This window comes from Ahaetulla prasina, chromosome 12 (genome assembly GCF_028640845.1).
Source record: "Ahaetulla prasina isolate Xishuangbanna chromosome 12, ASM2864084v1, whole genome shotgun sequence".
NCBI lineage: Eukaryota > Metazoa > Chordata > Lepidosauria > Squamata > Colubridae > Ahaetulla > Ahaetulla prasina.
In genome coordinates this window covers 10305019-10328555 of record NC_080550.1, presented here as the reverse complement: position 1 = coordinate 10328555, position 23537 = coordinate 10305019, and the positions used below count along the sequence as shown (strand labels likewise).

Here is a 23537-nt window from a genome sequence, read left to right as displayed (position 1 = left end):
ATATTGGAGAGCCTCTTGTGCCGATTCATTCATTTCCTGCTTCTTGCGCATGGATACGCAAGGTGGAAAAGTAAATAGTTCTTAACTCTGGGTGGTTGGGGGACATGGACCTAAATAAATCCTCTCTTCACCCTGAGTGACCTTGTGCACTGTAAAGACCCCTGACTCAATAACAGAATGTATAGTTGCCATGAATAAGGCCCACTGGCATACCTCAAACCAAGCTGGCATTAATAGCTTTGTAAAAAAAAAAGTTGCCAGCAAATTGGGAGGCTAACTCGATGGTAAAGGATAAAATTTTAATATTTAGCCGCTCCTTCTCATGTTTTTTTTTTTTATGTAGCATCTTTAGAATGTTTGTAATTAAAGAGTTTAGTCCACAAAGATTTTTATCACATGGATAGGACATCATTAAACCATGGTTTATTCCATAGTCATTGAGGGTTTTTGTGGGTATATGCCAAGGACACACTATAGTAACTAGGTTTATATATTACACTATAGTGCATATGATAGCTGAAATATTATATGGAGGAGAGAAGAAGAGGAGGCGAGGGGTGGGGAGGAAAATGGGGGAGGGAGGGAGGGAAGAAAGGAAGGAAGGAAAGGAAGGGAAGGGAGGAAGGAAGGAAGGAAGGAAGGAAGGAAGGAAGGAAGGAAGGAAGGAAGGGAAGGGAGGAAGGAAGGAAGGAAGGAAGGAAGGAGAGAAAGAAAGAAAGAAAGAAAGAAAGAAAGAAAGAAAGAAAGAAAGAAAGAAAGAAAGAAAGAAAGAAAGAAACCAGGTTCGCCTGGTCCGCCAGTTGCGCCCCTTCCTAGACCGGGATGTCTTATGCACAGTCACTCATGCGCTCGTGACATCTCGCTTGGATTACTGCAATGCTCTCTACATGGGGCTCCCCTTGAAGGGCATCTGGAGTCTGCAGTTGGTTCAGAATGCGGCTGCGCGGGTGATAGAGGGAGCCCCTCGTGGCTCCCATGTTACACCAATCCTGCGCAGACTGCACTGGCTACCTATGGCCTTTTGGGTGCGCTTCAAGGTTTTGGTTACCATCTTTAAAGCGCTCCATGGCATAGGGCCGGGTTATTTATGGGACCGCCTACTGCCACGATTGCGTCCCACCGACCCGTGCGCTCTCACAGAGAGGGACTCCTTAGGGTGCCGTCCGCCAGGCAGTGCCGACTGGCGACACCCAGAGGAAGGGCTTTCTCTGTGGGGGCTCCCACCCTCTGGAACGAGCTTCCCCCAGGGCTGCGCCAACTTCCCGACCTCCGAACCTTCCGCCGCGAGCTTAAGACACATCTATTTATTTGCGCAGGGCTAGCCTAGGGTTTTTAGTTTTAAATTTAGTTTTAATGGGGTTTTATACTATTTTAGTGATATTTTAATTTCGGCCTAATTAATAAGTTTTTTAATTGTTGTTTTTATTTGTATTATTCTTATGTTTTTATTTGGCTGTACACCGCCCTGAGTCCTTCGGGAGATAGGGCGGTATAAAAATTTGAATAAATAAATAAATAAGAAAGAAAGAAAGAAAGAAAAGGAAGAAAGAAAGAAAAGGAAGAAAGAAAAGAAAGAACCTGTTCTTTCGGAAGGAAGGAAGGAAGGAGAAAGAAAGAAAAGAAAGAAAGAAAGAAAGAAAGAAAGAAAGAAAGAAAGAAAGAAAGAAAGAAAGAAAGAAAGAACCTGTTCTTCTGCAAGGAAGAAGGAAGGAAGGAAGGAAGGAAGGAAGGAAGGAAGGAAGGAAGGAAGGAAGGAAGGAAGGAGCGAAAGAAAAAGAGAAAGAAAAAGAAAGAAAAGAAAGAAAGAACCTGTTCTTCTGGAAGGAAGGAAGGAAGGAAGGAAGGAAGGAAGGAAGGAAGGAAGGAAGGAAGGAAGGAAGGAGAGAGAGAGAAAGAAAGAAAGAAAGAAAGAAAGAAAGAAAGAAAGAAAGAAAGAAAGAAAGAAAGAAAGAAAGAAAGAAAGAACCTGTTCTTCTGGAAGGAAGGAAGGAAGGAAGGAAGGAAGGAAGGAAGGAAGGAAGGAAGGAAGGAAGGAAGGAAGGAGAGAGAGAGAGAAAGAGAAAGAAAGGAAAGAAAGAAAGAAAGAAAGAAAGAAAGAAAGAAAGAAAGAAAGAAAGAAAGAACCTGTTCTTCCGGAAGGAAGGAAGGAAGGAAGGAAGGAAGGAAGGAAGGAAGGAAGGAAGGAAGGAAGGAAGGAAGGAAGGAAGGAAGGAAAAGAGAAAGAGAAAGAGAAAGAGAAAGAGAAAGAGAAAGAAAGAAAGAAAAGACAGAAATAACCTGTTCTTCTGGAAGGAAGGGAGGGAGGGAGGGAAGGAGGGAGGGAGGAAGGAAGGAAGGAAGGAAAAGAGAAAGAGAAAGAGAAAGAGAAAGAGAAAGAGAAAGAGAAAGAAAGAAAGAAAGAAAGAAAGGAAAGAAAGAACCTGTTCTTCCGGAAGGAAGGGAGGGAGGGAGGGAGGGAAGGAAGGAAGGAAAAGAGAAAGAGAAAGAGAAAGAGAAAGAGAAAGAGAAAGAGAAAGAGAAAGAGAAAGAGAAAGAGAAAGAAAGAAAAGAAAGAAAGAAAGAAAGAAAGGAAAGAAAGAACCTGTTCTTCCGGAAGGAAGGAAGGAAGGAAGGAAGGAAGGAAGGAAGGAAGGAAGGAAGGAAGGAAGGAAGGAAGGAAGGAAGGAAGGAAGGAAATTCTAGAGCAAAAGGAAAGGAGCATTCGGTTCGCCGGAAGGGAATCGAAAGATGTGTGTCTGCGTGATTGACTTTGTGTCCGTCCTTTCCCTTTAAAAACAAGAGAGGGGGCAAGAGAGGGAGAGCGAGAGTGTTTGCCAACTTAAAGGAATCCTTAGTGATATTAGTTATATCAACCCACCTAGAAATGGCATTTGCATTTTTATAACCTTGTTACTTAAAAGTGAAACAGGAGAGGAAGAGACTGGGTGATAGCATTCTCCCTGGGCTTTAATCCCAGCCTGAGCTCTTTATGCTTGAGAGACCCTTATGATGCTGTAACTAACCTCAAACCTGGAACAGCAGGAGGGCAACAAACCTCAGAATATAGCACTGTCATGCTTTACAGGCGTACAGCATGAATGGGGAGGGGGGGGGCGAGAATCGGTTGCCTAGGAAACACCCTGGTCTTAGTAATTATTACTGTAACTGGCTGCACACCCCACCTATAACAGAAATGAATAATAAATTATCAGCATTGACTGGCAGCTTTCTCTTGTAGCTTCTGCTCAGCACTGCTACCTACCGGCATGCAAAATTAATTACATGCAAACAGCAGGGCTTGTGATCCGACAGAGCCGGATTGCAAGGGAAGTTAAGATGAAAAGTCAAACCGAAGCTTCACAACGAGACTGAATTAAAAGGGAAAAGAACCCTGTGGTGGGTTAGTCTAGAAGTAACACACCCACCCACCCAAATGTAGCCCATATAAGAATGAGGCTGGCAAAAGCCGCAAGGGCCAAATGTGCAGACGAAGCCAAGCCACTGTTTAATCATGACTTGTTGAATTATTCATCATGGGCTGGGGGGAATCAGATAGCGTACTAAATTATGAAGCATGATTGTAGCTGTTTGTATTCGCACCGGAGCTCAATCCAACAAGCCACGTTAAGGGTTTAGCACATTGCCTATGGGTACCTGTGTTAGAAGATCAGCATCTGATTTGGAGCCTACCGGATGCAGAGGCAAATTCAACTCAACCCAACCCAACCCAACCCAACGTTGTTTGTGCAGTGAACCAATCCATCTATTGTGTTGAAACATCATATGGATTGGTTGCTTTGGAGCCAGCATGTGTGAACTCAACCAATTGTGGTTTACCCCACTCAACTCTTAGTGTAGTCAGTCTGTCTGCATCCATATTCATCCAATTCATAACTACACATTCCCATCCCATGAATGTCACTGTAACCCTGAATAAAGATAGCATGTATATCTGATCATCCAGCTATTGAGATAAATGTCTATCTTAACCTTCATTTAAAAAAAATATTAAATGCTGGTTAATATTATACCATCTGATCTAGCGTGAAATTGTTATAAATAAAACCATGTCCGATAGTTTTGATCAATTAAACTCTATAATTAACAAAGATGCTTCATTCATCTCATATTGTCTAATTTGCAGTAGAATATTAAAGGATTTCCACCAGAAGATGAGTTTGTTTAGAAATTAGAGCACACTTGGAGCTGTGCTGGATTTGATTTAAAAGACACAGTGGGAGTTGGCAAAATTCACATATCATGGGGTTAATGTGGGTTAGAAAGAGCTATTTGTAACGCAGAAATACTGCATACCAAACATTCACTCATACCCTTTCTTTTAAGCCTAGCTCCTATTTTGAAATGTAAGTCGCCGAGAGTTAAAAATTTGTTGGAGACTATATTCGTGTTTTTTTTTAAAAAGACCAACATTAATAACATCCCCCAGACCTAAACAGTGTTAAAACAATTGTCTTTCCCCCACTTTGATTTATATACCATTGCAAGGATTCCTTGTGTTCATTTGACTGGTCCTGATTTTGATTACTGGTATATTTCCCCACTAAAGTTTACTATTATTATTTCTTCGTTGTTTCATGCCTCTCTCATTTTCTGTAGATGATGCCATTTGGTTACATACCTGATAGAAAATGGATTTATATTAACATACCAACTAGGTTGTCTGCCAACAAAAGTGCGTAGAGGCAAGGCTATGATTTCCCAACTTGCAATGTATGGCTGTGAAAGTTGGACCATAAGAAAGGCTGAGCGCCAAAGAATTGAGGTCTTTGAACTCTGGTGCTGGAGAAGACTCCTGCGAATCCCTTGGACTGCAAGGAGATCCCAGGCCTAGAGGAGATCAACCCTGACTGCTCTTTAGAAGGCCAGATCCTGAAAATGAAACTCAAATACTTTGGCCCCCTAATGAGAAGGAAGGACTCACTGGAGAAGAGCCTAATGCTGGGAAAGATTGAGGGCAAAAGAAGAAGGGGATGACAGAGAATGTGGTGTGTTGAAGTCACTGAAGCAACTTAGGCGTGAGCTTAAATGGACTCCAGAGGATGGTAGAGGACAGGAAGGCCTGGAGGAAATTTGTCTATGGCAGCGGTTCTCAACCTGTGGGTCGGGACCCCGCTGGGGGTCGAATGACGATTTGCCAGGGGTCGCCTAAGACCATCGGAAATATGGGAAGTATACTTGCGAATCGAAGAATCACGCTCCAATGATTGACTCCACAAGCCAGCTGCAGGCTCTTCAAATCGCTAGCCGAATTCGGCTTCAGGCGCGATGAATTAAAAAAAGAGAGAAATCTTTGCTCTGATGTCTCCCTCTCAAGCCAGCTGCAATCACTCCCAATCACTAGCCTAATCTGGCTTCAGGCGCCATAAACTTAATAGGGGAGGAGTCTCCACTTTAATGTCTCCGTCCTCAAGGCAATCACAAGCAGTTCAGATCGCTAGCCAATACGGCTTCAGGCGCGATAAATTCAAAACGAAAATAATTTTACGACTGGGGTTGCCACATCGTGGGAATTGTATTAAAGGGGTCGCCACATTGTGGGGAATTGTATTAAAGGGGTCGCAGCACTATAAAGGTTGAGAACCACTGGTCTATGGGGTCGCGATGGGTCAGACACGACTTCTCAACTAACAACAACAACCATCTAGGTTTATACGCTGCACTAAGCCGTAGTTCTTTTGAGCATGTTTACTGAATAATTTACAAAGATTCAGTTTATGCAGATAGGATGCTCAGATAAATTAATATTAAGCCAAAATCCAGCAAGGAGTTTAGACACTCTGTTCAACCATCCAGCGTTTTGCCTGCTTCTGGTTTAAAATTTTATTTGGCCAAATCAATTAGTTTATTCAGCAACAACGATGTTTGATTATACCTTGGTCATATGACGTACTAAATTGAACACAATTTTGTTTTCCTTAGCTTTGGCAAATCCACCCTTGTACAGGAAGCTGATTGAGCCCAAAATGTCTGTTGCTAATGGAGACAGTTGCTTTGTGAGTTTTGCCCCATTCTTGCCATAGTTGTTAAGTGAATCATTGCAGTTATTGAATTAATAACTTGGTTGTTAAGTCAGTCTGGCTTCCCCGTTGACTTTGCTTGTCGGAAGGTCACAAAAGGTGATCACATGACCTCAGGATACTGAAACTGTCATAAATACATGCCAGTTTCCAAGCGTTCGAATGTTGGTCATGTGACCATGAGGATGCTGCAACGGTCCGAAGTGTGAAAAATGGTCATAAGTCACTTTTTTCAGTGCTCTTGTAACTTTGCACAGTCACTAAATAAATGATTGTAACTGAAAGATTATCTGTAATTTATAACCCATGGTTTGTGAATTAAAAGAGATTTTATGAACCTACCCGACTGTGATTTACTCAATAAGCAAAGTGATTTGATTAAACAAATCACAGATTAACACAACAGCCATTAATACGATACCTCAACCTAAGATAAAGGTAAAGGTTCCCCTCGCACATATGTGCTAGTCGTTCCCGACTCTAGGGGGCGGTGCTCATCTCCGTTTCAAAACCAAAGAGCCAGCGCTGTCCGAAGACGTCTCCGTGGTCATGTGGCCGGCATGACTCAATGCCAAAGGCGCACGGAACACTGTTACCTTCCCACCGAAGGTGGTCCCTATTTTCTCTACTTGCATTTTTTACTTGGTTTCGAACTGCTAGTTTGGCAGAAGCTGGGACAAGTGACAGGAGCTCACCCCATTACGCGGCATTAGGGATTCGAACTGCCAAACTGTCGACCTTTCGATCGACTAGCTCAGCATCTTACCCACTGAACCACCGCGTACCTCAATCTAAAGAATGCCAAACACTGAAAGCAAAAGGAAAAATCCTAGAGAATCTGATAATGGCAACTGGAAAAGGATGAAAAAGTGTAACAAAGCAGTTAGGCTTCAGGTAAAAACATTGGAACGTACTATATATACAAACATTCAGGATTAGGACCAATATTTTTTCTAATTAACCAGCTCTGGCAGATTAGATCTCGCCCCCTTTGTTATTTAAAATACATATTCATAGCACTGTATTTTATAAGATGCACGGTTCTGGTTACAAAATAGCTTCTATTTTTCTAGGACATAATTTCATTTTGTTTAGCCAAGAATTCATTAAAGAAGCTATAAATAACCTCCTTTAAATATTTAGCCGTGAATAGAGGGTGGACTGGCATTGATGGCTTATTTTAGTACTAACGCAATATGCTTTAGAGCCATAAAATCTACATTTCAGCATGTATCAAGCTAATGATTAACACCTCCAAAAAGGTTTGAGATATCCAATTAAGATGTCTGTTTGCAAGCTTACACTCCAATCGCCACCCTTTCCTCCCAGAAAAAGAGTCAAGAGGAGGGCAAAATAGAATTTGGACCATCGGTGGGTTTTTTGTTTTTTTTTAGTTTTGTGTGGGTTTTTTTGTTTTTTCTAATTTAAAAGGGGTCATCACTACTGCAATCCAAACACTTACTTTTGCTGTAGCATTGTAGGCCTCTTCAAAAAAATTAGGCTATCCTGTAGCCAACAATTGTCACAGAAACCATATATAGCCGTGACTGAATCCATATGATGTGGTAAGCAAAAATAACAACAATAATAATAATAATAATAATAATAATAATAATAATAATAATAATAATAATAATAATGGGGCTAATCCAGTGGTGAAATCTAATTTTTTTTTACTACCGGTTCTGTGGGCGTGGCTTGGTGGGTGTGTTGTGGCTTGGTGGGCGTGGCTTGGTGGGCATAGCAGAAGGATACTGCAAAATCTCCATTCCCACCCCACTCTGAGGCCAGCCAGAGGTGATATTTGCAGGTTCTCCGAACTACTCAAATTTTCTGCTACCGGTTCTCCAGAACCTGCTGGATTTCACTTCTGGGCTAATCTGCTTTTGGTTTAGTATGTTGTGTTAGCTTAGAGATGTCAAACTCAAGGCCCGGGGGCCGGATCTGGCCCATGAGGTGCTTAGATTTGGGCCGCTAGGCCACTCTGAAAACAGCGAAGGCCCATGGTGTCTCTGCCAGCGAAAGCGTGGGGCCCTCCCGAGCTCTCTTTTCGCTGGCAGAGGGTTGCAGGTAGCCATTGCAGCCGAAGCCATTGCAGAGCTTGGGAGCCTGTTTTTGCTGGCAGAGCACTCGGGCCACCACAGGCGCCCCCAACATGAGTGACGTCAAGCTGGCCACGCCCAATCTGGCCACACTCACCCTGCCCACCCTCCCAGGTCAAACACAACCCTGATGCGGCCCTCAATGAAATCGACTTTTGACAGTCCTGTGTTAGCTAGTCACTGGCTTGTCAATCATGATTTATGTGCAAACTCGAGACAAAAAAATTATATGCCATCAAGTCATTGTTCATTCCTAATGGCCATGTAGGTAGATCATCTCCATGTTGATGTCTCTTAACGTGGTCCTCCAGCTCTCCCAATGACATTGTCATCCACACTTTTGAGTCCATCCTCCAGGCTACTCCTCTTCTTCTCTTTCCTTCCATTTTTCTCAGCATCAGAGCCTTTGGAGCTGGGTTTTCACGTAATGTGTCTGGAGTAGGATAATCTGGTCATTTGTGCCTTGAGGAAGAACTATCGGTTGTTTGATGATCCATTGGTTTGTTTTCTTGGCTTCTCAGGAGTCTTCTCCAACACTAGAGTTGAAAAGTAACGGTACCCCTTCTATTTGGTGTCTTCAAAATCCAACTTACGCTTCCATAGAGTGTCGCAGGAAATATCTGTGCACGATTCTGATCTTAGTAGGTATAGACAGGGGTCTGCAAACTTGGCTCTTTTAAGACTTGTGGACTTCAACTCCCAGAGTTCCTCAGCCAGCAAAGCTGGGAGTTGAAGTCCACAAGTCTTAAAAGAGCCAAGTGTGCAAACCCCTGGTATAGAACATTATGGCATTGGGAGTATTTTTTCCAACAGCCAAATAAACCATTAATTAAAAAAAAACAACCTCAGGACTTGGTAGATTATGCAGAGCAAGTTCTTCAGCTTAATACCATGTGTGAATTCAACCATTCTGGCATGCCTAATCGTTCTCCTATCCTCCTTGCCAAGTAAGCATTATTTTACATCAGAGAGTACTCATCTCTCTACACTCACTTCAGGTATTTCTCTGCAGACTTAGGAAGCTCGAAGCATGGAAAGACTGGTGTTGAACATATAATATGCCTTTCCCAATTTTCATACATTTTATTTGTTTAGCTGTAATTCCGCCTTTATGGATTTTACCAGTCAATCAAGCTGGCTAACTTATCCAACACATCTTCCTCTTCTTATTTTCCTCACAACCGCCATCCTGCGAGGTGGGTTGTGCCGAGAGAGAGTGACTGGCCCAAAGTCACCCAGCTAGCTTTCGTGACTAAGGCGGGACTTGAACTCACAGCCTTCCACTTTCTAGACTGGTGCCTTTACCACTAGAGCAAACTGGCTCTCATTCAGACGAAGTTAAATTCACTTTTACTTGAACGCTCTTCCTATAATCTGGAACTGATTCAAATGATTGGGATGACAATACTATTAGGATTCAACTGAATATAAATTCAGGTCCTCTTCAGACTTCCTTCCCTACTGCTGAAGATTAGGGAACTGTCAGATGATGTAAAGCAACAACTACAGAAGGCAGCAATGCAAGCCCCTTTTATTTCATTTCCAGGAAAACCAGCAGTTGAACTCAGTTTGTGGGACGCTTGTGTTTAATTTTACTCAAAACCAAATGATCCTCTCATTCCAACACTATACCTGTAGCAATAATTGGAACCTCATACAGTGGTTTCTCGGTCTTCGGATGCTTCAAAATTCATCGCCGGGGGCGTCACAATGGCTTGGTGGTTAAAGACGCCGAACTTGTCAGCTGGAAAGCTGCCATTCCAGGTTCCAGACCTGAGCACTGCAGGATGGGTGAGCTCCTGTTACTTGTCCCAGCTCCTGCCCACCTAGCAGTTCAAAAGCATGCAAATGCGAGTAGATTAATAGGTACCACTTTGGTGGGAAGGTAAGCTTTCCATGTGCCTGGACATGCAGTCATGCGAGCCGCATGACCCTGGAAATGTCTTCAGAAAACGCTGGCTCTCTTGGCTAAGAAACAGAGATGACCACTGCCCCCTAGGCACAACTGGACAGGGGAAACCTTTACGTCTATTCTTTAGTTACTAACCTCTCTAGTCTATCTCTGGGTTTTCCTGTTGGTGCTCCATCCAAACACTAATTACATCAATTCTACTTAGCTTTTCAAGATCAGCTAAGGCAGTGGTTCTCAACCTTTATAGTGCTGCGACCCCTTTAATATAATTCCCCACAATGTGGCGACCCCTTTAATACAATTCCCCACAATATGGCAACCCCAACCATAAAATTATTTTCGTTTTGAATTTATCACGCCTGAAGCCGTATTGGCTAGCGATCTGAACTGCTTGCGATTGCCTTGAGGACAGAGGCATTAAAGCGGAGACTCCTCCCCTATTAAGTTTATCGCGCCTGAAGCCAGATTAGGCTAGCGATTGGGAGTGATTGCAGCTGGCTTGAGAGGGAGACATCAGAGCAAAGATTTCTCTCTTTTTCAATTCATCGCGCCTGAAGCCGAATTCGGCTAGCGATTTGAAGAGCCTGCAGCTGGTTTGTGGAGTCAACCATTGGAGCGCGATTCTTCGACTCGCAAGTATACTTCCCATATTTCCAATGGTCTTAGGCGACCCCTGGCAAATCGTCATTCGACCCCCAACGGGGTCGCGACCCACAGGTTGAGAACCGCTGAGCTAAGGTCAAGTAGATGCTGCCAACTGCTATAGGCTCATTCGTGTCTCAAGATCTTCATATGCATCTTGTAGCCATCGTGAAGACTTTAGAACAACAATAAAAAGCCAACCTTCTTAGCTTGCACTAAGGGTGTATTTTCGCAAACACAAACTGCCAGGGCCCCCTGACATTAACCCACAGTAATGCCAAACCAGAGGGGGAAAAAAGGTCGATGGCTTTCCCTTAGAAAAGTCAAAAAATGTTTCCAGAAGCTTCAACGTGAGAACATTGAGGAAAAAACCACCTCCACTTCTCTTCCATTTTTTTTTTTTACTCAAAAAATTTAATTTTACAAAATACAATATTTTTTTTTCCCTTTCAAAGAAACATCCCTGCAAAATACATGAATGCGGCGTTCCGTTTCATAGATTCTATACAATTAAATCATCAGAAGTTTCCTACCTGCGGGAAAGAAATGATTTGTCAGCCGACACCTAAAAGCAAACCTTTTCAAAACAATAAGGGATATGGGGGGGCCGGGGGGAAGGAGGGGAAAGAGCGCCTTAAAACATTATAAAGCGAGTTGTTGAAATAGAAATGGTTGGTTCTACCTGAAAGTTGAAAAGTTTCTTTCAAGTAGCCCAAATGGTATATATTTTTCTTAACTCCACTTCTGGTAGAAAACTGCTTTGCGTTTAGCTTTGAATGCGCACAACCAAAAAGCTTCATGAGGATTATTCTTTTGAAAATTATTCCATGTGCTGTTATCGTAAGGCAAACATGTATAAAGGTGCTAACTGCACACGGGGATATTAAGAAAATAAAGAGGTTTCTGAAATGCTTCTTCACAGATTTGTTTCCTTTGCTTTAAAAAAAAAAAAAGGAATTTCAACAAGAGGTCTAAGTATGAACGATATGAAGTCAAAGCAATCTGCCGTCTTACTAGCATCCCTTACAAACCACCCCTCGCCACTCGTTTTCGTGAAAATGAACAAGGTCCACTCTTTACATGGGCTCTAGCTTTTCTGCTGCATTCGGGCAGCTTTGAATTTTGAAACTCTCTTCGTCGTTTCTTCTGAAGCTTCGCAGAGAATCTCCTCAGAGTTCCGCTCCAAAATGGTTGGCAGGACCGGATGAGCAATGACTGGGTGTGGTATGATGGAGGGCGACAAAGGTTCCTTCTCGACAACCGTCCCTGAGAAAGCCTGCAAGAAAAAGAAGACGTCCCTGGAATAAGCACATTGACGCTAAATTACCTTTCCTTCTCTCTCTTTTTTTTTTCAAAAGATCACCCAAATGAAGATCACGCAAGCATTCACAGTTTTATCAACCTTGGGCACAATCCAAGTTTGAAATTGGAGGGGTAAACGTTCCAAGAGTTGTTATTTATTTATTTGATTTTTATTATCCCAGCCTTATTGTTTTGATAAACAACTCAAGGCGGTGAACATACAGTAGTGGCCAAAATTGTAGAAACCTTTTGGGGAAAATGTATTTTCTAAAACTAGCTAGTAACATCACTTTTTTGGGAGTAGTACCATGAAATTACATATCAATGGAAAGATAATTTAATCAAGAATGTAATGCAATAACTTTTATAAAGGATTTGCTATTAGAATACCAGTTACAGTATAAAGAAGAAAAGTGAAACAGTAGAAAAAACGAGACATACAAAAATTATCACCACAGAAAAAAACAAGATATACAAAAATTATCATCACAGAAAAAACGAGATACACAAAAATTATCACCACAGAAAAAATGAGATATACACAAATGATCACCATGTCAGTTTATACTTAGTTGGGTAGCCTTTAGCATGAATTATGGCCTTACAACGTCTTCCCATGGAGTGAACCAAGTCTTTTAGTTCTGCAGCTGTTATAATATGAAACCAAGATTGAATGATGGCTTCTGACTAACAAGGTTCTTTAGTCGGCTCCATAGATTTTCAATTGGGTTAAGATCTGGGCTATTCCCAGGCCCTTCTAGCAGTGGAATATGATGATCTTGAAACTCAAAAAACAAAAAGTGGTGTTATTAGCCATCAAACCTCAGAAATACACTTTCCCCAAAAGGTTTCCACAATTTTGGCCATTACTGTACATAATGTTCTTTCTTCCTCCTCTTTTCGCCACAACGACAATCCTGTGAGGTGTGTTAAGAGAAAGTGACCGGGGCCTTCTCTTTACCTCATACATTCCTGACAAGGGAGGTGCTTTTCTAGAAAGGGGACTCTGCTCCCGCTGCTCTTCCTCTTCCTCTTCCAAGATGCCCTCACTGTTGTCGCTATGGGTCGCGTCCTCATAGCTCAGGCTTCTCAGAATTCCTCGCCTGTCGTCAAACTCAGTGGTGCTGCTCTCGCTGGTATCGCTGCAAACACTGTTCTCCCGGCTTCGAGACTTCAAAATTGATTTACGAGGGACATATTCTCCATTCACAACATCAACAAAGACTCTGCAAAGGACAAATGTTAGCTTTAATAAAAGTATTTGGAAGAAGCGAGGAGAGAAGCGTATGACAAATTCACCATAATTTCACTCCATCTTGGGGACAAATTAATTACATTATGGCTTTACCTGCTCCTCCTTTATCCTTTAAAAAAAAAAGATACTCAAGACCGTTGGATCCTATTGGGCAAACCATATGTTGTTCGGCCTCTTCTAACAAAATGAAATTCAATGGTGAAACAGTAAGGTTTTTAGGTATTTAGGCAAGAAAAACTAAATGCACAGGTATAGTATAGTATAGTATAGTATAGTATAGTATAGTATAGTATAGTATAGTATAGTATAGTATAGTATAGTATAGTATAGTATAGTATAGTATAGTATAGTATAGTATAGTATAGTATAGTATAGTATAGTATAGTATAGGTGGCACCTCACTCAGTACTAGTATCTGTGAGAGGGATCTTGGGAGTCCTAGTAGACAATCACTTAAATATGAGCCAGCCGTGTGCTGCAGCTGCCAAAAAAGCCAATACAATTCTAGGCTGTATAACAGAGAGATAGAATCAAACCACGTGAAGTGCTAATACCATTTTATAATGGTATTATAAAGGCCACACTCCAGTTTAGGTCGCCACAATGTAAAAAAGATGTTAAGACTCTAGAAAGAATGCACAGAAGAGCAATGAAGCTGATTAGGGGACTGGAGGCTAAATCATATAAAGAACAGTTGCAGGAACTGGATATGTCTAGTCTTATGAAAAGAAGGACTAGGGGACACATGATAGCAGTGTTCCAATATCTCAGGGGCTGCCACAAAGAAGAGGGAGTCAAGCAATTCTCCAAAGCACCTGAAAGCAGGACAATAAAACAAAGGATGGAAACTATTCAAGGAGAGAAGCAACCTAGAACTAAGGAGGAATTTCCTGACAGTTAAAACACTCTGTGGAACAACTTGCCTCCAGAAGTTGTAGATGCTCCAACACTGGAAGTTTTTAGGAAGAGATTGGACAAGCAGTTGTCTGAAATGATATAGGGTTTCCTGCCTGAGTAGGGGGCTGGATTAGAAAACCTCCAAGGTCCCCAGCTCTAATTCAAGCATTGGGCCAGAAGGTCCTCAGGCTTCACCCCAAAATTTGGCAGTAAACATCACCTCCGTAAAATTGAACCTCTTATTCAGGAATTGGCTTACTCAGCTTGAAGACTCTCTAACTTGACTTGGTTAGATCAGATATCAGCCCCAAATGAAGCCGTAAAAGTAAATGATTTGTTCTCTGCATATAAATAAGTCAACATTGTTATTCTTTAAACTTGATAATTTACACTCTGTGCTTCATAGTTCAACTCCAGTCATTCTCCTCCCACGTTAAACAATAGTTGCCGGTTTGCGAATGACCCTGGACAACTAGTCCATGTTTACATAAGTCATCTCTAGCTTGGATTCTTGCTGGGTATCATCTCACCAGATTCAGCCCTTATACAGATGCTAAGACAGACATATGAATGTGAGAATGGAACGTTGAATCTAACCGACTCCATGTTACATTTCTTTTTCTTTAATTTGTTATTGTTTTAATGTGATACACAATCTGACAAACACACAACACATAATATATAAATATTTCCTATTTCTAAACAGCGTTTCTTAGTGGTCTTCTTTCGCTTTTATACCTTTTCTCCCATATCACATTTGTTATTTTATTTTCTTTCTTATCCCCTTTTCTTTGTTTACATTAAATTATTTAATACTAATAGCTTTACTTTTCTAGATTCTTATATGTTTATTATTTACATATTGTACATTTCTAATACATTCTGTACATTCTAATTTCTCCCCTTTATTTTTTTTCCTTTATTTCTAGACTCAAGCCATTCATATAATAATCTGTCTCTTCTTTCTCTTTAATTTCTTTTGTTAACTTTATGTTAACATGTTACATTTCCAACTAGCTTTCTGCCCCCATAAAGATTATCCCTAAAATACGCTATCTTAATTCACTGATCAATTGAGAAAGGATTCCTTAAAAAGCTGCAGGAAATATTACAAACACAGATTCCTAACCTGAAAATTGAGAAATCATACCGAATCATCTCTGTACGATTTTTAACATTTTTAACATTCTAATATCCAGGCTTTAAGTGGCTGAATTCTCTTAATAATCTGTGCTTTAAAATATTAAAGCAATACTTGTTACATGTCCCCAAACTGGCAGACAAATAACATGAACCAGGGTTATTAATTGCTTTCCCAATTCTCTTCAGGTCATTTTATCGGATCATTTATAGCATAAATAACGATTAAGTATGAAAACCACAAAAACAGATAGGCCTAAAAAGATGTTAAAGGTGCAGGAAGACATTGCAGATAAGTCAATTTCTGGCCCACAACGAGGGCTAGAATTTCTATTGCTGAGCGAGTGAGTCACGCCTGATTTTATGATCTTTTTTTACTGCAGTTGTTAAGCAAAACATTGTCACTGTTAAATGACTCCTGCAGTCATTAAGCAAATCCTGCCTTCCCCGCTGACTTTGCTGGTCGGAAGTCAGCTGGGAAGCTGAAAATGGCAATCACGTGACCCTGGGATGTTGCAAATACATGCTGGTTGCCAAGCACCCAAATTTTGATCACATGATTCTGGGGAAATGTGAGGATCCTATGATGGTTATCAAGTGCAAGGATCAGTGGTGGAATTCAAACATTTTTTTACTACCGGTTCGGTGAGCACGCACTTTGTGCTGAAAATGGAGCATTTAGAAGCTCAGCTGCTTACCTTCCACGTCAGCAACGTTAAGTAGAACAGCGAGGGGGGCAGAAATCAGCTGTGCCATGTGATTGAGATGGGCTAGAAAGCAGGAAATAAAGGAAAGGAGAGGGCAGGGGTGGGGCCAGCTGATCACCGGAGCTACCTCTGGCAAGGACCAGTTGTCACATTTTGTTTTCAGTCTGAAGTTTATAATGTCAAACAGCCACTACACAAATGGCTATAAATCAAGGACTTCCTGCGGACATATTATTTCAACTCAGTTAAGATTAGCTGCAAATACACACGCATACACCCCTTGCAGGACGTTAACGTTCCCAATGTTCATACCGATAAATATCTGCCGGCGTTTTAATATTCGGCAGTTCTGTCACCCCGTGTCCATTTCCGTTGCTGTTCTTCCGTTTCCGTTTTGCTTCTTCTTTCTTTTCACTGAATTTTAAAGTAGTATTTTTCCCCGTGTTTATTCGTACCTGATGTCAAAACATACAGTAGTTGTGAGCGTTCAGGAAGGGGAACGGCACAAAAGCAAAATCTTATTCTCTTGCCAGGTGAAGGAAATAAATCAAACGAAGCCCAATAGCAAAAGTTGCTTGGTTCATACCATGAGCTAAGCCCGTGACGGCAAATCTTAGACGTTCCCGCGTGCCGACCTGCATGCCGGAAGTGGCAGGCAAAACCATCCCACGTGGTATGTGCGGCCCCGCTGGCTGTCACGTGCACAGGAGCAGTGATACCCAGAAGAGCGGCAGTCCATCGCGCATGTGCGAGCCGGCACCCAAATACCTGGATACCAGCCTGGAAGCGCACCCGACGAACAGCTGGCCATCACGCATGTGCGCAGCGTCAACCCAAAAGGTCGGATACTGGCCTGTGCATGTGTGCCGGAATGCTGCTCTTCCGGGTTCCGCCGCTCCCACGACGGTCAGCTAACCGGTTCGCACGTGATCACAGGAACGCGAAAGAGGAGCCAGCGAGCCCACGCATCCTTCGTGGGATGGTTTCGCATGCCACTTCTGGCACATGTGCCATAGGTTAGCCGACACTGAGCTAAGCCAATGTTAAAATAAACATGGTTTATCAAAAGCACAAAGGGTTGTGTTCATGGGATACACTTAATTCATAGACACCACACCAGTTTTGACTCTGATTGATATGTCACTACATCCGTGAAATTGTACAGTGGATTTTTTTTTCTCAGCTATAAGAAGTTAAGGGAATTTTGCTTTCATTTCTAAGAAGCTAAGGTTTGTAGTTATGTGCAAATCTGCAACTGTAGTTGTCTTAAAGAAAGAAGTCAGCATTAGGAAATAAGGTCTGAGGCCGACTTATTCTTTTAATTAAGAATGGTCACAATTTGTCCAGGATCATGTATAACACTAAACTGCTATGAGTTTGTAGAGGGGACACAGTGGCTCAGTGGCTAAGACGCTGAGCCTGTCGATCAGAAAGGTCGGCGGTTCAAATCCCTAGTGCCTCATAATGGGGTGAGCTCCTGTTACTTGTCCCAGCTTCGGCCAACCTAGCAGTTCGAAAGCAGGTAAAAAAATGCAAGTAGAAAAATAGGGACCACCTTTGGTGGCAAAGTAACAGCGTTCCGTGCGCCTTTGGCGTTGAGTCATGCCAGCCACATGACCACGGAGACGTCTTCGGACAGCACTGGCTCTTCGGCTATGAAACAGAGATGAGCACCACCCCCTAGATTTGGGAACGACTAGCACATATGTGCAAGGGGAACCTTTACCTTTACAACGAGTTGAAAAAGGAAATCTCCTTTAAGCATGTCAAAGACAGGAAGTTCTTGAATCCAACTCTTATGCACAGTATGTAGCGTTAAACCACAGTTCAGTGTTACATTTGCAACTAGTGTAGTATATTTGATTTATAGGATGGTGTGAATCTAACTAATTATGGCCAGGTCAGTAAACTACAGTTCTTTTAAAAATGGCTTAGTTCAGGAGTTCTCAAAGTTTGCAAAACCACCACCCGCTAAAAAGATAAATGAATTTCTGTGAACTTCCTCATGAATAAAACTAATGAGTTCACCGGGGTTAGAGCTGGGCAAGAAATAAATACATCACTTACTAAAAGATATGCAACTTCTATCATACTTTCCTGACAGGCTTACTTTTCTCCCCGTTACAGATAGATTGGTCACATTTAGTTTTTGTCTTACCGCTCAATAAAAAGGTCTCCATTTGGAAAGGCTAAAAACTGAAAACAACTAATAAACATTCCAAGCTTGGCTAACATATACACTCCTATACTTACTCCGATGTTGACAGATATATTACTACACACCACACCAGCAATCATCAGCCAGCAGGAAAGCATCAAGCAACCACAAGACTCCATCATAGCTTCCCCAAACTGATAGTATACTCCAGATATATCAGAGGAGCAATTTCATGGTGAGTTCTCACTTTTCATGGTCAAAGGTCTGGAATTCTTGGAGATCCAGGTCCAACACATCTGGAGGACACCAAGCTAGGGAAGGCAGCTTCACAACACATCTTCTTGATATTACAAACCCTTTTAGGTTCCATGTGTTGGACCTGAAGTTCCAAAAATTTGTAACTGAGAATTCTTGGGGGTCCAGTCCAACACATCTAAAGGACACCAAGCTAGGGAATTACCATCTTCTTGGTAATGCAAACCCTTTTAGGTTCCATGTGTTGGACCTGGGCTTCCAAGAATTTGATCATGCAAACTGAGAATTCTTGAAGGTCCAGGTTCAACACATCTGGAGGACACTGTTAGGGAAGGCTGCTTCGTGACACATCTTCTTAACAATACAAACCCTTTTAGGTTCCACAGTGTGGGAGAAATATATTGTCGGCACAGCATTCTCACTAATGGCGAAATCATCTTCGTCGTCGCTGCCATAATGACTGGGGCCATTAAGCTGACTTCCGAATGATTCAAAGCCGGTTACGTCCTTCTGAAAGTTGCCCTGAGTGTTAGGTTTTTCTTCCTTCTGAAGAACATCTGGGTTTAACTTTTTGTCTTCTCCATCTTCTTCAGAGGAAGAGGCACCTTCTGCCTTTACATTGCTAGTCTCAGAAATCCTGGAGAAAGAATGAGCAGGGAGGGGGAAAAATAAATGAAAGATGGGATTTTAAGTCCTAAGATAAAATAGGTGATCTGTATGTTTTGGTTTGTTTTTAGGCTGTGGGTTTTTTGTTTTTTTTTTTGTTTTTTTTTGGTCAAATAATAATTAAATCAGACTAATGATTTGAAATTCTTTAGGGTCCTCTAGCACCGTAAGAAAGGTTCTATATTGCTAAATCAGACCAGTTATGTAATCATTTCCTTCAATGGGAAGACTGGACCTTTTAGAACATCCTTCTCCTCCTGCCATTCATTAGAAGCTGAAATGCCAGTGCCTTCTAAATTAGCAGGTTACTTATGAACACCATAACCAACCATCGCTGCCTTCGTTCTTTCTCCCAAGACAGTCATTCCAGAGATATTATGGGTGAACTGCCCTGTCATAGCAGTTTCCTCACATTTTTAAGATAACCATGTTCTTCCCTTTTGCAGAACTACAAATCCCAAAGTTCCCTAAGAAGAATGACGTCGAGAATAAGGTGCTTTAAGTGTTGATTCATACAAGGTTCAAATTGCCTTAACAAGTAGCGGGGAGAATTTGTATTTATCCATGTAGTATGGCTGCAGTATTATTATTTATCCTTATTATCTTCTTTACTTTCTCCTCCCATTTATTGGTATGATGATGATGGTGATGGTGATGGTGATCATTACATTGTTGCTTTCGAAGTACACCGAGAGCTTCTGCACCAGAGACAAATTCCTTGTGTGTCTAATCACACATAGCCAAATTAAGTATTCTGTTCTGTTCTATTCTATTCTTATTCTCCTCTATTCTATTCATATTCTCTTCTACTCTACTCTTATTTACTCTACTCCTCTTCTTTTTGTCTTCTACTCTACTCTATTCTACTCTACTCTACTTTACTCTAATTCTACCCTACCCTACCCTACCCTACTCTATTCTACTCTACTCTACTCTACTCTACTCTACTAAGTTAGAGCACATTATTTCTTTCTCCATTCTTATTAGGATCTAAGGATTCCCACTTGCTTTAGGGCAAATAGAAAACCCATTCACACCTTTGCTTCTCTTCTAAATATTCTCCCTTCTTCTGGAAACTCCCACAGTCCATGCTTAAAGTACCTGCTGAGTTCACCGAGGATTTGCTCTTGTCTTTCCAGCTCATCAAGTCGGGCCCAAAGGTCCTCTTCTGATTTTAAGTCCCCATTGGGTTTTTTATCTGTTCCGCTCTCCTCGACATTCCCCTCAAAAGCACAGATTTTTGGTTTTGAATGAGGTCTGTGAGCAGTTCTGTGCTTTCCTGAAGAATTAAATAAGTGTTTTGTTGTGATGTTTGCTTTGGTAAACATAATTACCAGACAATTCAAAGGTTTTATTAAAAGCTTTCGTGTAGTTCTGCTAGTAAACCAGAGATGCGATAGCAAACAAATAAGGGGTTGCTATTATACCAAAAAGGAAACCTTGTATTATTTTCAAAGAACAGTAACTTGAGACAATGGGGAGGGGATTCAGTGCCATCCATTATTAATCACAAGATGCTGCCTTCTCCTGGATCAAGCAAAAGAGATCCAGTTTGGTCTAGAGGTTAAGAGTAGAAACCAGGAGACTCTGAGTTCTAGTCCTGCCTTAAGCATAAAAGCCAATTGTTGACCTTGGGTCAGTCACTCTCTCTCAGCCCAACCCACCTCAGAGGGTTTTTATTGTGGGGAAAATAGGAGGAGGAAGCAGTACTGTGTCTGTTCGCCACCTTGAGTTATTTGTAAAAAACAATAAAGGCGGGATACAAATAAATAAAAACAAAAGGCCCATCCAATCCAAAATTTAGCAACTTTTTCAAATTTCAGATAGGGGATTTTTATAAACCATCCAGATGGTGGGGACTAAACACAGAATTCACAGACTTTAGCAATGAACCATGACAAAATCAAAAGGAAATGACCCAAGGTGTTCTTTTTCTTTGAAGCCATATAGGTCTCAGCAATATCTCCTATCGGTAATATCTGTTTAGCAACTGCTAAACATAAAACATATGAAGAACGGTTGCAGGAACTGGGTATGTCTAGTTTAACAAAAAGAAGGACTAGGGGAGACATGATAGCAGTGTTCCAATATCTCAGGGGCTGCCACAAAGACGAGGGAGTCAAACTATTCTCCAAAGCACCTGAGGGTAGAACAAGAAGCAATGGGTGGAAACTAATCAAGGAGAGAAGCAACTTAGAACTAAGGAGAAATTTCCTGACAGTTAGAACAATTAATAAGTGGAAGGACCTGCCTGCAGAAGTTGTGAATGCTCCAACACTGGAAATTTTTAAGAAAATGTTGGATAACCATCTGACTGAGATGGTGTAGGGTTTCCTGCCTGGGCAGGGGGTTGGACTAGAAGGCCTCCAAGGTCCCTTCCAACTCTGATGTTATGTTATGTTATGCCTTATTTAATAATAATAATAATAATAATAATAATAATAATATTATTATTATTATTATTATTATTATTATTATTATTATTATTATTATTATTATTATTATTATTATTATTATTATTATTATTTAATTTTTATACCGCCCTTCTCCCGAAGGACTCAGGGCGGTTAACAGCCAAGTAAAATACAATACAATACAATAAAACCAATTAAAAAACTTATTCAATATGGCCAATAATTTAATTATAAAATACATAATATAAAACCCCATTTGAAATCCAATTTAAAAACCCATTTTATGCCAGTCCTGCTCAGAAGAATAAATACGTCTTCAGCTCGCGGCGAAAGGTCCAGAGGTCAGAAAGTTGACGGGGTCCAGAAGGAAGCTCGTTCCAGAGGGTAGGTGCTCCCACAGAGAAGGCTCTCACCCTGGGGGTCGCCAGTTGACATTGTTTGGCTGACGGCACCCTGAGGAGACCCTCTCTATGGGAGCGCACCGGTCGGTGGGAGGCAAATGGTAACAGAAGGGGGTCCCGTAAATATCCCGGTCCTAAGCCATGGAGTGCTTTAAAGGTGGTAACCAGCACCTTGAAGTGCACCCGGAAGACTACAGGCAGCCAGTGCAGCCTGCGCAGCCTGCGCAGGAGTGGTGTTATATGAGAGCCACGAGTGGCTCCCTCTATCACCCGCGCAGCCGCATTCTGGACCAACTGGAGCCTCCGGGTACTCTTCAAGGGGAGCCCCATGCAGAGAGCATTGCAGTAGTCCAGGCGAGAAGTGACGAGGGCATAGGGAATCCCAGTCTAGAAATTTAGTAACTTCATCAGTTACGACAGTGATGAAGAAGTAACTTTGCGAACCAATCCTCGCATTTAGGACCTTTGCAGGTCTGTAAAGCGAAGAAAAGCTGGAGTACGATCATAAGCACAGTCACCATTTCGCTTGGGGGCTGCTTTGCTCCATGACCAAGTTCCGACTGCAGTCGCTAATCAAGGACTTACCTCTAGTCAATTTTGAACACCTCTAACTTAACACATTTTGCAAGAAAGCCCAGCGACCCTTCAGAAAAATAAAAAGAACCTCATAAAAAGTTTTATTTGTTTAGGATGGGCTATATATGGTCACTCGCTAACTGTGTCAATGTGCAAATACATGAATATATGTTCTGGTTTTTGTGAACCTCTGCAGAAACCTAACCAAACACATCATAGGCCACTACTTTAAAGTGGCCACAGATTATTTTCAGCATTATACCGAACATAAAGGGAACAGAAGCGTTTCCACAAGCCAACTAGTATTGCAAAACTAGGATAGAGGAAATAATGCTCACCTTTCATTTCAGGCTCATCGCTTTCTGCGATTTCTCTGATATCAACCACATCACCTGCTGCCTGGTTGGAAAAAAGTAAATAAATCAGTCTATTTTTACAAGATGACCATTTAATGCAGGGGTAGTCAATCTTTTTATACTACCGCCCACTTTTGTATCTCTGTTAGTAGTAAAATTTTCTAACCGCCCACCAGTTCCACAGTAATGCGCCGAGTATTGTCGTCTGCGCATGCCTCTCGTGCATCGTGGATTGAGGGGGTGGGAGCACCGGCTACCAGCTCTGCTTGTCTGTTACAGCTGGGTGGTGTGGAGGGAGATGCGCGAGCTATTCTGGGACGAGGCTCTTTTGTTTACGGTCGCACTATAGCGCCATTTGGTTTCACTTACGTAACGTGAACTAAACTTATGCGCGGGCGATACAAATAGTATATTTTCAGAAATTTAAATTGTCATGGGGAATTTTATGAAAACCCAAAGAAAATACTTTTAAATAATGCTATGAATTTTTTAAAAAAGTCAATTAAATTTTTTAAAAAGGAAAGTGCTTCAGTATCGGACAAAACCCCTACCGCCCACCATGAAAGCTGGAACACCCACTAGTGAGCAGTAGAGACCAGGTTGACTACCACTGATTTAATGCCTTGCGGGCAAATTATTTCAGGCCAATATCAGAAGTCCAGGAGCTTTTCTAAACTGGTTCAGACATCAGACACACCAATTGAAAGAAACTTCAGGAACTGTTTGTAACACGATAC

The 23537-nt window shown here is 41.6% G+C and overlaps 1 protein-coding gene across 1 annotated transcript in view; it reads right to left on the bottom strand.

The window, feature by feature from the left end:
• Positions 1-11061: 11061 nt before the first annotated feature.
• URI1 (URI1 prefoldin like chaperone) overlaps positions 11062-23537 on the bottom strand; it is a 56828-nt gene continuing 44352 nt past the window's right edge. The window contains exons 6-11 of the mRNA XM_058154833.1: positions 22783-22843; positions 20155-20332; positions 18757-19024; positions 16287-16429; positions 12937-13201; positions 11062-11949 (exon numbers count right to left, since the gene is read on the bottom strand). Coding sequence (XP_058010816.1) covers positions 11761-11949; positions 12937-13201; positions 16287-16429; positions 18757-19024; positions 20155-20332; positions 22783-22843 — 1104 coding nt within the window. The 3' untranslated portion in view covers positions 11062-11760. The remainder of the gene's footprint in view (positions 11950-12936; positions 13202-16286; positions 16430-18756; positions 19025-20154; positions 20333-22782; positions 22844-23537) is intronic.